This window comes from Sminthopsis crassicaudata, chromosome 3 (assembly GCF_048593235.1).
Source record: "Sminthopsis crassicaudata isolate SCR6 chromosome 3, ASM4859323v1, whole genome shotgun sequence".
Taxonomy (NCBI): Eukaryota; Metazoa; Chordata; class Mammalia; order Dasyuromorphia; family Dasyuridae; genus Sminthopsis; species Sminthopsis crassicaudata.
The window spans coordinates 263,185,686-263,200,868 of NC_133619.1; the positions used below are offsets into that span (position 1 = coordinate 263,185,686).

The window sequence follows — 15,183 nt, forward strand, 5'->3', positions numbered from 1 at the left end:
AAAGAGACACGTAGTCCTACCGCCTTATTTGGCCAGGAACTGCTAGTGGAGGTTAAAGCGCAGTCGGCCCTGGGCTGGGAGCTGGGCTGCCTCGGGCCCAGCTTTTTTGCTGCCTGGAGAGTTAGGAGAAGGCAGCCGAGACGCCATTGACATATATTGTGAACAAAACACACGGGATGGGCGACGTGGAAGGCTGGAGTTTCTCAGTCTGGAATGAAGCAGAACAAGTGAAAGAATAAAAGGGAGGGGACAGAGAATGGAGAAGAAAGGATGAGACAGCCATAGGTACTGGGAGAGAGAAAGAGGAGGAAGCAGAAAAAAAAATTAGGGAGAGCAGGCCTAGGCCGGGGACGCGAGCTCCTCCTCCTCCCCCTCCCTCTCGGCTTTCCCCGCCCCTGAAGAGCCGTAGGAGTTGGTGACGATCGAGTTACTTCCTCCCGAGGCGATTGAGCTCGGAGCCAGCGCACCGGGGGCCGGGCTGCCATTTCAGGTCCAGCCGAGAGCTGAACGGATCTCTTCATCTCCTCGCTTCTCGTGCTGACCTAGCCGCCCCCGCCCCCGCCCCCGCCTCCTCCTTGGGGCTGGTTTTTCCCCATTCCCTAACCCTGCTGCGCGGTGGCCCTTGAGCTCGCCGGGAGCTCCCCACTTTTGTGAGGCAGGGGCGCCCTGTGGACTCGGCCTGTGCTGGAACCTCTTGAGCCCGCCTCCCAGGTGAGTAAGCGCGACCCGCCCGCAGTGGAGAGAGGGGATTGCCTCCTGGGAAAAGGGGCGCCGGGGCGGGGGGCGGGAGACCGAAGGTAACCCACGGGGCTCTGAGCCCGGGAAAAGCTTTAGGCGGCTCGGGCCCGACGCTGGCCGCGGCCTGCGGGGGACTGCCTCTCCTGCCCGAGCCGGGCAGCGATTTGTTGGGCGACAGAGGGAGGGGGAAAGCGGAGCCCTGCGCCCACGGAAGTTGGGTGTTGAGGGCCAGGCCAGCAGCGAAGGGACAGGGAAGAGCCCCTGGAAGAAAGCGTCGCTTCCAGCTGTGCTGGGAAGAGAATGGCAAAGGCAGCCCCGCATCCCCTGTCCTTCTCCCTCCTCCCTCTCCCGAAGCTGCGTTTCCTAGAAGGGCGGTGTTAATTAGCTTGCTCTTTGCTCTCCCCTCGAAATGTAACGAAGTGTGGGTGGACCCGATATTTATTACACTTCAAAGGTACAAGTTATGGTGTGTGACCGGATTAAAATAATGACCCTTCATCTCCCAGCTCCCTGCCTGGAATGCTCTCCTCCTCCTCACCTCCGCAGCCTTCACCGCCCCCCTCTCCCTCTGCCTCCTTCCCTCCGCCCCCCGCCAGTGCCTTAATTTAGAAATTACCTTCCACCTACAGTGGATGCATTTTGCTCGTAGGATGCTTCCGCCATTAAAATGTGTACTTCTTGAGGACTCAAACCGCTTTCCCCCCTCCCCACTTCTTTGTATCCTAGCGCCTAGCGCCGTGCGCGCCGGGTCCTAAGTGCTTGTAGTGCTTGACCGGCTGATTGGGAAGGGAAGTGGGGGCACGAACATTCACCCATGTTTTCCTTGGGTTTTATTTTCATTTTTAAATTAGGGCTTCCCTTTTCACACTGTATTTTATGTTATTCCCCAACGATTTTAAAATGTGCTCAGATGAAGGGAGTGAGGAAGATAGGGGAAGAATCTATGATTTATATATAAATCTATACAAATGCGTTGCGTTTAAGTGATTTTAGTGCTGTTGTACTGGACATGTTTGTTTCACGTAGTGCTCTATGTATCCAGTGATTGGTATGGAGGGGGGATGACGGAGAGAGTGAAGAAGGGTGCTGGGTTTTGTTTTATTTTGAAGATATGAAGTGTGTGGCAGACCCCTTTTCTCCAGTAGACATGAAATACAATACTTTGTGTGGTAAAAGAATGAAAGTAGGCTAAAATAGCTTTTAATGATTTAGAGATTAATGAATTCATAACCCATCAACCTTATTTATGCATATTCTTTCAGTTAACTAACAAACATTTAAGTTCCCCACTCTGTACCTGACATTTTTAGGCACTGGGTTACAAATGCAAAGATAAAACGGCCCGTACTCTGACATCTGACCCTGTTATTGTTTAGAATTAGTCGGGATCCGAGCTCTGCTATTGCTATGACGTCACAGGACGAAAAAATGCTTCCCGGATTTGGGAGGGGCACAAGGCCAGGTTTTTTTTTGGTTTTTTTTTTTTTCCTTCTCTGATTTTGATTTTGTTCTTAATAAACTTTTTATAAATATGCTACATACCAGAATTCCTCAGTCTCCGACACCCTCCAGGCTTTAAAATTTACAAAAGTTTACTTTCCTCCCTTACCTGAACCTCAGGTCCTGGTCATTGTCCGAAGAAGTCAAGCAAAATCTGGGCCTGAGTTAATCAGTGTCTGAACCTGTCTTGCCTGCTTAATTCCACCCACACTTTCAGAAAATAGACTGGTTGAGGAAGGGAGCTAGTGAGGAGCAAAGGAGGCTGGTAAATCAAAAGATTCACCAATCATACCTCTATCAGTTTACTAATTTTATTCTATTTCTAAGAGCCACTCAATCCAGTACTCTTAGTACTAGGGGCCTAAGAAGAAGCCATTCCTCAGGCTAAGAATGATAGACTTATGGAGAGTGTTTTCTTTTCAATAGTGAGACTTTTGGGCTAAATTTCATCTTTGGCTTTCCTTCAAAATACTTCAGCATCCTTCCTCACCGTCCCCCAACGGGGGTGGGGGGGTGGGGGGAGGTCATATAACACATTCATCATGGTACTAATTAGAAAATGCAAATAACTTCAGTGTTAGAATAACCTTGGCGAGGTGTGCTGGTATCATCTTACTTTAAGATAGTAATTTTTTACACATCCAGTATAACGAACACTAAAATCACTTTAGATATGGTGGATTTTAAAATTAAAACTGAGTAGTCCACTTTGAAGAAGGGAAGCAATTTATTCTTACTTATCAGTAGATCATAGTTAGTCTACACAAGTGAAATAACACTAGATTTGAATTAAGAGGATTAATCCTTGAACTAGCTATAAACTCTCATGAACAACCTTGTAAGAATCATTCTTTATTGATATCATTTTTCTGACCTGTAAAATGTGGATCATATTCCTTCAGCTTTAACATTCTTATGGACAATTGGCTTTTCTATTTTCTCTCCCCCCTCCTTTTTTGGGGGGAGGTGAGGGAGATGATTCTTAATTCTTTAGTTTAATGCTAGATTTTGTTCAGTGTTGTAGACTGAGATAGAATTAATATGAAAATGTATTTCTGGCTTTTAATACAAATACTAGGAGAAAAGGTTCCCTGTCACTCCTATATATAAAGAGCTATAATTATTTATCTACAAAATAGAATTCTTTTGTTGTCCATTTTTTAATGAGTTTTATGAAAAATCATGCAGAATCAAAGTATTCGAGGAAATACTTTCAGCTAGACATAGCCTAATTACTTAAAAAAAAAAAAACTGAACATAGCTTGTTAAAATAAAACACATCAAGTATTACCACATAAATCAATTTTTTTGTTGTATAAGATTAATATTTATTTTTACTGAGTAAGTTTAAAAGAATAATGTACAGGACTTTAAATTTCTGTGAAATTAATAGCCATGAAAATGAGATATTTAACTATGGAGCATAACATACTTCCATTACTTATGTTACTAATTTGCAATACAGTTTAAGAGATTTATTACGATGATTTGTCTTTAGAATACTGATAACACACATAAATTTCACCTGTATAGATTAATCATGGCCAACTAGTTAATTAGAATAAACTGCTTCCTTTCTTCAAAGTGGACTTCTTATTTTTAACTTAATCTGAAATGTTTTGAATAAAAGCCTAACTGGAAAAACATTCTACCCTGAAATTTAACTCTGACAAACATTTAAAAGTGTCATTATTGTAAAGAAAACACACCACCCAAGGTCTCTCCACCCACTCAAAATAGCCTAGCTCATGCCATTCATCATTCATAGGCTGTCATTCCCAGCCTGAGGAAATGTTTGATGTCCTTTGGTTCAAGTACTAGTAACTGACTACAGAAAATTAGTAAATCAAAAGAATTTTAAATGGAATGGTAGAAATTAAGTTATTGAAGAAATCCAAGCCACAGCATCTCCTTTTGACTGATCTCCTTTCCAAGGGAACTAGGTTATCCTCAGTCTAAGCACCCTTCCAAAGCTAACCTGCATATTCTGGGAGTGTGGGTGTAACTAAGCAGGGCAGACGGGTTCAGACACTGATTAACTAGGGCTCAGGTTTTACCAGGCTTTGTTGGACAGTGACCTGGACCTGAAGTTACAGATAAAGCAAGTGGGCAAGTGTTAAACCAGTTGAAGGAAAATAAACTTTTTTGAGTTATAGGACCTGGGAGACAGTAGAGGGACAGAGAGGAGCCTCTAGTATGTGGCATATTTATGGAAATTTGCAGTCACTCAGTTCATGCAACTAACTAGTGAGAATACAAATAAATACTTGTCATTCAAAATATCTAGCTTTCTCAATTAATGTCATATAAGAACATTTAAACAAAACAAATTGCAAAATCCTTCAATCTGGAGATACTTAAAATGAGGAATAATCAATAGAAATATAGACTAATAATATTCTCCTTGGGCAATCTCATGATGTAAAGATGCCCCATTGTACTAATAAATGGGAATTCTAAATCAAACTTGATGTGGAAAATCTGGGATGCCAAGTACACACATGCACACACATACATACATATGTGATTACATTTTGCTACTTCTCATTTGGGACTGATACATTTTCAGTATGCATTTTTAAAAAACATTTTCTGTTTTCATTTTTCAATCTTGATCATTGTTTTTAATTGAGGCTGGTGGAATATTGTAAAAGACTATAAAAAAAAGCACAAGAACATGTTTATATATTGGATTAGATATACATAGAAAATTGAATGAGGCCTTCTGAAGTCAGTAACACGTGAACTTGGGCAACTCATTTAATTTCTCTGAGTCTTAATTTTCTTATCTGTAAAATGGGAATAATAATACATATGGCATCTGTTTCACAAGCTTGTGGTCAGGCTCCAATGAGATAATGCACAGAGGCATTTTGCAAATCTTGAAGTACTATATAATTGCCATGTAGCCCTCAGGAACATACTAATGATGCCTATTGTATTGTAAGCAGTTAGTTTTCTCTCCAATATGAGAAGCTTTATCTCTACCAAAATATTGAAGCAAAAAAGTTGAGTAATATTTCTTAGGTTGGATTTATATTATTACTAACAATTATTTTAAGTAGTTGAAAATTAACTTAAGTATAAATCTAATTACCATTTAATTCAACTTCATAAATTTGTGACACACTAAGGACAAAACATTGTACTAGATGCTATGGGGTATAGTTTGATACTTCCATGAATCCATTATAGATGCTCCTTCTATTTGTGTGAAATTTTTAGAGGTCTGTTAGGTTGAAAGTAAAGACTCTTGGCTTGTAGCTGACCCTCCACCTTTGAAATGTATTTGGCCCTATCAGCTATTCCCTTTCTCTCAACATTCCTCTAGTCACTACTCTAATCATTTAACTTCTATGGAGTGATTCCTCTGCATTTCTGTAGGAAAACAATGGAGAAGAAAGCATGATACAACATCTGGGGGAAAAAAATCCTTCCCTGAAATCCATACAAAACTTGTGTGTTTGCTGTTTATCTCTCGTGCTTTGCCAGTCACTGCTTTTCCTGATACCTCCCCACTCTGATTTTCCTTCAGAAATAAAGAAATACACAACCAACCAAATTAAGATCAATCCTTTTTTTTTTTTTTTTTTTTTTTTTAAACAACAGTAATAGTTAAAACAAAAGATGTAAATTTAACTTTAAGGGTTACCTTTGGAACATGAACATAGTCTCCCTGGAAGAATAAGAGTCCAGCAGGAATGCATCATAACTATCTGCTTCAGCAGAATCAAATAGTCATTGTTTCTTTTCTTGACCCCTGATTAGACTCTTGATAATGACAGTGCTAGTGGTTCTTGTCCATGGTTTCCTAACTCTTGAGGAATTTAGTCTTTTAAGGAAAGTAATATGTACACAAATTACTACAAAACAAAGTAAAATTTAATTTCTATATAAAAAGATGACCTTTTGTGAAAGAATCCAACCATTCTGGAGAGCAATCTGGAATTATGCCCAAAAAGTTATCAAAATGTGCATACCCTTTGACCCAGCCATACTACTACTGGGCTTATACCCCAAGGAACTACTAGAGAAGGGAAAGGGTCCTGTATGTGCCAAAATGTTTGTGGCAGCCCTTTTCATAGTGGCTAGAAGCTGGAAGATGAATGGATGTCCATCAATTGGAGAATGGTTGGGTAAACTATGGTATATGAATGTTATGGAATATTATTGTTCTATAAGAAATGACCAACAGGAGAAATACAGAGAGGCTTGGAGAGACTTACATCAACTGATGCTGAGTGAAACGAGCAGAACCAGAAGATCATTATACACTTCAACAATGATACTGTACGAGGATGTATGCTGATGGAAGTGGATTTCTTCAACATAGAGAAGAGCTAATCCAATTCCAATTGATTAATGATGGACAGAACCAGCTACATCCAGAAAAGGAACACTGGGAAATGAATGTAAACTGTTATTTTTACCTTCTGAATCCAATTCTTCCTGTGCAACAAAAAATTCGGTTCTACACACATATATTGTATCTAAATTATACTGTAATATATTTAACATATATAAGACTGCTTGCCATCTGGGGGAGGGGATTGGGGGAGGAAGGGAAAAAATCTGAATAGAAGTAAGTGCAAGGGATAATGTTGTAAAAAATTACCCATGCATATGTACTGTCAAAAAATGTTATAATTATAAAATAAAAAAATTAAAAAAAAAAAAAAAAGATGACCTTGAATTCAGAAGAAAATAGAGATTATTTGTAATAGAAAGGATCAGGATATACTTCTTGAATAAATATGTGGAAATACTTTGCTATATAATTTGCTAAAATTTTCAATGAGCTATTATAACCAGGTATAGAATTTTATAATATGCTTTCAGAACTCAAATTTAAAAAAAAAAAAAAAAAAAGATTGGATGAAATATTGAAATGCCAGGCCTAAAACTTCTGTGAATTTGAACAATTAATAGAATTATATTAATTTGGCCTGATTTTATAAATGTGTGTTCTTAAAGCTGAAACTCTGGCATAGGAGTAGATCAGTCCTTGAGATTACAAAAACAAAGACCTACCTTCCAAAAGGGGGAAACAAAATGCACACATAAGTAGCTCATCGTGGTGTTGTGTGTCTTAAAACAAAGATAAGTGATAATGTTTTTTACAAAGTATATCTTAGTCCATATGCTATGCAATAAATATAAAATAGAATTATAGGGACTAAACCTGTGATTTAATTGGTTTAAGAAATCCTACAATGAGAATATTCCATTTACTAATGCAGACTGTCATTTGCAATTTATTGTCTTAGAGAGTGACCAAGAGCAGAGATGTCAAACACTAAGCCAGTTAACATTCCCATGTAGGCAAGAATCAAATTAAAATGTAGCGGGGAGGTTTTCACAAAATAAATCAAAATACAGAAGAAAGTAGACAGCATTAACATGTGGTTTTATAAGTCAACATGCAGCTTTAGGAATCCAAAGTTTAATGGCCAATGTTTCTTTTTTAGTTTGACACTGCTAAGAGATTAAAATTATTTGCCCAGGATCAAGCATCTAGTATATGTCAGAGGCAGGACATAAACCCACCCATTTGGCTTTGAGGCCAGCTTTCTAATTATCATGCCATATAACATATGTTGTATTTACATGTAAATATAAAATATAGACCAAGTAAATATTGAGTAATTTGGAAATAGAGGTGGCAGTAGCAACTGAGGGGATTAGGAAAGACCTTACAGAAATGGATTTTGAACTGGCATTGAAGCAATCTTACATCTTAAGAAATGAAGATGAGGTAAAGATTCAGTCTTCACTTAGGGAAAATCTCATAAAAGCATAGATATATTGTATGAGAAATAATAAGAAGGTCAGTTTGGTTAGAAGGCAAAGTGAGGCAGTTTTATATAATACATATGTACATATGGAAAGGTAGACTGAAGTCACATTGTGAAAGGTTTTTTTAAAATACCCAAAAGAGAAGTTTTAGTTAATCTTAAAACCAGAGGTAGCCACTGAATCTTTTCAAAGCTGAAAAATAACATAGTCATACCTTCCCTTTAATAATATCATGTTGACAACTGTGTGGAGAATGGATTGGAGAGGAGAGACTTGAGACAAGGAAACCAATGAGAAGATCATTGTAATAGTCCAGGCATAAAATGAACTAGATTGGTGGCCTTGTGAGCACAGGGATGGTGATGGGTATGAGAGGTACCGTGGAGATGTGGAGATGGAGTCAAATAGAATTGGCAGCTCGTTGGATTTGTGGGGAGAGGGAGGAGTCTAAATTATGTTGGGGTTTCAAGCCTGGATAAATATGATAGTAGTATTTATTGTTCAGTCATTCATTGACTGAATTTTGTGACTCTAATGTTAACAGGCCCTTCTATGCTCTACTATCTTTCCAAGTCTGCCCAAGTTCGTGTTCTTTGTTTCTTTGATACTATCTATCCATCTCATCCTCTGCTAGTCCCCCTTTCCTTTTTGCCTTCAATCTTTCTCAACCTCAAGACTTTTCCAGTGAATCCCATCTTTTATTTGGCCATTTATATGGCCAAATCTTGAGCTTCAGCTTTCAGTGTTTGATCTTCCAGTGAATAGCCTGGATTAATTTAAATATTAACTGATGTGATCTCCTTGTTGTCCAAGGGACTCAAAAAGTCTTCTCCAGGATTTAGAAAGCATCATTTCTGTGGCACCCACTTTTCTTTACAATCCAGCTGTCACAGTCATACTTAGTTATTGGAAAAACCATAGCTTAGACCTTGTTGGCATGGTGATATCTCTGCTTTTTAGTATACTGTTCAGATTTGCTATCGCTTTCTTTCTTTCTTTCTTTCTTTCTTTCTTTCTTTCTTTTTTCCTGAGGCTGGGGTTAAGTGACTTGCTCAGGGTCACACAGCTAGGAAGTGTTAAGTGTCTGAGACCAGATTTGAACTCGGGTCCTCCTGAATTCAAGGCTGGTGCTCTATCCACTGTGCCACCTAGGTGCCCCTATAGCTTTCCATCCAAGAAACAAGTATCTTTTAATTTCATGGCTGAAATCACTGTCTGAAGTGATTTTTGAGCCCAAAAATATAAAATCTGCCATTGCTTCCATTTCTTCTTCCTCATTTACCAGGAAGTGATGGGACCAGTTGCTAGAATCTTCATGTTGTTGCTATTGGGAGATTTTTTTTAATTTTTTTAAGCTTCAAGGACAGTGGAGCCCTAGTCAAAAATGAGGAAGTTGAAAAGGGGTGGGTTCTGGAAAAACATGGAGAATCCTGTTTTGGACTTTGGAGTACTAATGGATCATTCATTTTGAAATGACCCACTGGAAGTAATGGTGCAGGACTGGAGATCAGAAGAGACTTGTAAAGATACATAGAGCTGAATGTCATCTTAATAGTAATAATTGAATATGAAAATTGATGAAATCATTAAGAAAGAGTAGATCCAAATTAAAGAGAGGACCCAAGAAAGAACTTTGTGTAGATCTAAAAAGGATTAGTTTTGAATTTGGAAGACTTAGATTTAATTCCTAGCTCTCTACTGACCATTTAATCATTCTGACTTTCACTTTTCTTATATGTAAAAAAGTGATAATATACCAAAATACTAGGGTTGTAAGGATAACATGAAATAATGTAGAGATATCTCTAAATATATATTAGGGCTATGTAAACTAAAGAATTATACAAGGGTAAATTATTATCATTGTGCTTCCTTCCCACATTCCTTCCTTAATCTGGGCTCTCCTTGTGCCTCACCTCCCACAGTTGATTCGTCTCCAGGGTCTGTAGCCAACAAAACTTTTATGAATCACTTTATGAGCACTATAAAGCTAGAGTTGAAGCCACAGCTGTCTGTCTAGAAGAAAGTTCAGCGACTGATTTGATCTTCAACTGAAGTCATAATTCCAAGCAGTTTGCAAATTTATCTTTTAATCCATTTCCTCATAACTGAATGGCAATTTTGTACATTGATTTTCAGTATATTTAGCATAGCTAAATTATCATAGTCTGACCCTTTTCTTATTTCTGCCTGTTGAAATCTTTCTCTTCAAAGAGCAACTCAGGAGCCACTCTTATCCATAAATCCTTCCCTGATCCTCCTAGATGAAAATAATCTCCTTAAGTATTCCTTGAAATCTTTTCTGTCATGCTCCATTGCTTCTATCACATTCTACTTTGAGACATTTATTATGTTGCTACAACTCTTTGAGGACATAGTCTATCTCACACATCATTTTTGTATTTCCAACAACTGATACAATGTTCTCATGTATTTAAGATATGTAATCAATGTTGAATATAATTGATTTGAGTTTCTCCATATCTCTGTCTACTTTTTCAATTTGGGTAAAGTAAGCACAACTGAGGTTAGAAGTAACAAACCAGAATGATCTTGAAAGTGATCCTAAGCTTCTTTCCCTTCCTTTTTTCTTACCTCCAGAGAGTTTAGCAAGTAATTAATCCAATGCCCAAATACAAAGTATATTTCCATATTGCCATTAATAGGACTTAAAAAATTAAATAGACTAGTTCTTTGTTATATGTAGTGAGAAACAGATTAATCTTAAGATTCATTAGACAAAATAAGTCTTTTAAATGAGAATTTTCAGTACTTTTGAATTAAATGTTCTGCTAGAGAGCACAGTACTCCTATTACAGAATTAATAAGTGCTTCTTAAATAATATTTGTTAAATAGGTGTTGAATAAAAAGTTGTTACAGTTCTAGAATTGTGTTTGACCAAGTTATGAGCTTTTTTAAATTATTTTTTTGTTTTTGTTTTTTAAGATGAATGACTTTGGAATCAAGAACATGGACCAAGTAGCCCCTGTGTCTAATTATTACAGAGGAACACTTAAGGTGAGTACATATAAGGAGACAGATAAACTGAAATTTAAAAAGAACTTTTTTCATTTTTTAAAAATCCCACCTCTCCCACTGAAAACAAAAATCAAAAACAAAACCCTCGTAACATATTCATAGTCAGGTAAAAACAAATGTCCTTATTGGTCATGTCTAAAAATATATTTGATTCTGCACTTTTAATACATCCTCTAATATTTTTTTAGAATAATGGTTGATAATTGCACTGATAAGAATGGTGGTTGGTTATTTCACTGGTAATAATTTGCTCTATTGGTATTATTCACTCTTCATCAATTAATACAAGTCTTCCCAGTTTCTCTGAAACTATCTCTTTGTTTCTTATATCACCAATGTTGTTCTATATTAGTATGCTATAATTTCTTCAGCCATTCCTTAATTTATTAATTTCTAGTTTTTTGACACTTAAAAAAAACTACTATAAATATTCATCTTTCTTTGATCTCTTTGGAATATAGGCCTAGTAGTAGTGTAGCTGAATAAAAAAGTACACACAGTCCATTGACTTCGGCAGAGTTCCAAATTGCTTTCTAGAATGGCTGGAGCAATTCGTAATTCCACCACCAGTACTTTAATGTGCCTGTTTTTCCCACAGCCCTTCAAATATTTGTTATTTTCATTTTTTTGTCATCTTTGCCACTGATGGGCATGATGTGAAATTAAGTATGATTTGGAACTTTTTTTCATATCACTTTTAATAACAAGGATTTCCTCCTTTGAGAATTGCCTTTTCATATCTCTTGATTATTTATCAATTAAGGAGTAACTAGAAGAATTCTTCCCAGTGTTTGCTGCCCTATCATCTAGTATCTAAAAATGTGCTCTTAACTATTCGAGATACCTAACTTTAAGAAGAAAGTCTTAGGGGTTTAGTATTATAATGGACATAAAGGAATGGTCTTGAACTCCAAAACTGATTTGGAATGGTTGCCTAATTCTCAAGGTGTATTCAGTTAATGCCCTCTGAGACATAATAGAAATGATGCCATAATTAGTATGGAACTAAGGTGTGTGCCAGTATCTCATAGGCTTATTCCTGCTGATGCATTAAATGTCTTGTATTTTATATATGAGGGATAAACATATTACGGAGAAAAGAGTTTTTGATCGTATTTTCCACTTCATTTGAACATGATTCTAGTTCAATTTATCTTATAATTGTCCATCTGTCTTAGTTGAAAAAATTAAGTCAACTAAATTAAACAGGTCCCTGGCAATATTTTTAGACACTAAGGAGATATAGATGAAAACAGTTTTCATTTTAAACTGAGAAACTGATTTTAAAAGATTATAATGTAAATTAATTCCAAATAAGTTTTTTACTTCTAGGATTACAAATTTAGAACTTAAAGGGAAGTTCAAAATCACTTTATCTAAGTTCATCTAGTTATAATTGAGATATAGTTCATCTAGATATAGTTAAGACATAGACTTTAGCAAGTTTAGACTCATAATAAGTAAGAAAGACGGAATTTGAATTTGGGTCTTTTGTCTCTAAATATAACATTTGTTCTATTATATCTAACTTTCTTTCTAAATTCCTTTGAAGATTTCTCCATAATTAAGACCATTGAAAACAAACCTGAGAATTAACATTATTGACTTGCTATGCTATATTATTTCCAAATCTCTGTAGTGGTGGTAGTAATAATAATAATTAGAATTAGAATTTATATAAATTTGCAAAGGACTTTTCATATATTATCTCATTGGATCCTCATAATAATCCTTTGGTGTAGATGCTATTATTGTCCCTATTTTACAGATGAGTAGTTTATAAATAATCTGCCCAGGGTCATACTGCTAGTATCTGAAATGAGGTTCTCCCATCTGTATCTTCAAGAAGCTCTAGCACTTGGAGCAGCCACAACCAGTAAAATTTTCATAGCAGATGGGCTAAACCAGGTTGAGGGTAATTGATGGGTTTGAGCATCTCAGATACATTGGTAAGTTAGAAGATGTTGACTGGAATGAATGGTAGAAAATACATCCGGTTCATGTGCAGGTCAAGACATTAGCCCATGATGTCATTGGTTCTCTTTGAAAGTACACATACAACAAATCTGAAATGAGATTTGAACTATCTTCCTAATTCCAACTCTAGCTTTCTTCTACTACTAAGCATAGGCTGCTGGGAGGAGTGAAGATTTCACATATTGGCCTGGTTGAGAGGTAGACTGAGAATTGCTATTTTTTGATTTGCTAGTCTATATTATTTTTTCTTCAAAGATTTTCGTTAATTATTTCCAGGATTTGGGGGGCTGAGCTTCAATTTTACTCTTGTCTGATCTATGTTTATAGTATTATTTTTCTGAAATAAGGGAAAACAAAAATATATTTTTTATTTGTTTAATAGTCTCAATGTATTTTCTTTTTGTTGACTCAACAGATGGGTCTTCATGTTACATGTGGCATAAGGCTTCCAATTTATAGAGAAAAAATATGGTGTTTTGGGGTTTTTTTTAATACTTTTTTTCTTACACAGGTTAAGTTAAAATAGCACCTCTTACTTTATGGAGAAAGAGGATCTTAACATTCTTGTGTGCCTGTTACAATAGTAGTTTCATTTGTAGTAGAGAGTATTTAAGTATTTAAGACTATTGCTCGTTTCATTTTTAATAAACCAAAAGATTCTTCTTTAACAGAAAGTAGACATTTTAGAGGCAGTAAATGACATTTAAAGATGCACTTAAGATTTTATCAAAAAAATTACATTCATTAAGAAGTAGATACTTTGCACTTAAGATTTTATCAAAGAAAATAACATCAATAGAAATCTACTTTAAAGTTTTATCTTCCCATTTATTGCTCCTCTTTTATATCAATCAGGTTTCATCTTTTCATAAAATTTAGACTATTTTTGCCTGTAACTTTATTGATAGTAACTTTATTGACAGCATAACTAAGTACTCATTTATTTAAAGCACTGAATTTCAATTCAGAAAAGCACAAAGCTTTTTACAACACATTGTATTAGGCATGTTAATAATGCAAAGACAAAGTGTCTTTCCTATTTATATTTTAGTGGACAAATACAAAATGTACAAAATAAGTGTAATGCAAGGGAAATTGAATTAAGAAAAACCAGTTACAACTGCTGGAATTCCAAGAACCTGAAATGAGAGAATACCTTCTAACCATGGGGGCAAATAAATGATGATGTAAGTAACAATTTGGTTGAAATATAAAATTCATAAAGGGAGGCAGTATGTAGTAAGGCTAGAGACATAGTTTTGAGCTAGATTGTTTTATTTGGTGACAATGGGAAACAATGAGAGATTTTTGAGCAGGAGAGTGAAAAGATCACAACTGTGCTTGAGCAGGATTATTTTTGAAGCTATGTATAAGATGAATTGGAGAGAGCAGAGATCTAAATGCAAGAAGTACCTAGAATAGGATGTAATGGTGTGAGAGAGATGTCATGGAACTAGAATATCATGGATTTGACAATTGATTTTTTTTTTTTTTTTTTTTTTTTTTTTTTTTTTTTTTTTAAAGAGAGAAGTGTCAAAGAGGACTCTAGAGTTGTGAACCTATGTGATTAGAGGAATGGTAGTACCCTCAACAGAAATGGGAAAAGTTTGAGGGACTGGGGAAATAGAATGGATTTTCTTATTTATTTGTTGAATTTAAGGTACCAGTAGGATATCCAGAAAGTTGAGTCAGGAAGTTGACGTGTGAATTCATATATTGCTTAATATTTTACTATATTATATAGCACAGGAAACAATTGAGAAAAATCCAACTGTAATCCTTGAAAAGGTATACATACAGATTTATAGATGTGCAAACTTGTTGTCATTAGATGTATTTGTCACTATTTGGTGTCTCTGGATGCAGGAATTTACAGAGGCCAGAAATCTGTATAAAGAAAATATATTTTAAGCATTTTGGTAATTTACAAATGCTAGAATCTTATGAGTATTTATTAACTTTTTAAAATATCTATAGTATCTGAACTCTTTCTTCATTTCATTTTTAATTCTTTATAACCAGTGATGAAGTCTTCTATTTAAGTGTTTTTAAATTTCTCATTATGAACTTAGCAATCATCAAAATGCTATATTATTAAAAATACAAAATGAAATTATTTTATTTTAATGTAT

The 15,183-nt window shown here is 36.0% G+C and overlaps 1 protein-coding gene across 2 annotated transcripts in view; it reads left to right on the top strand.

The window, feature by feature from the left end:
* The first annotated feature begins 420 nt into the window (after positions 1 to 420).
* Positions 421 to 15,183, top strand: part of ETS2 (ETS proto-oncogene 2, transcription factor) — a 30,713-nt gene continuing 15,950 nt past the window's right edge. Inside the window, exons 1-2 of one of the 2 annotated variants that reach the window (XM_074300660.1) lie at positions 421 to 711; positions 10,982 to 11,053. In XM_074300660.1, coding sequence (XP_074156761.1) covers positions 10,982 to 11,053 — 72 coding nt within the window. In that variant the 5' untranslated portion in view covers positions 421 to 711. The remainder of the gene's footprint in view (positions 712 to 10,981; positions 11,054 to 15,183) is intronic. The other variant, XM_074300658.1, reaches the window with a different exon arrangement.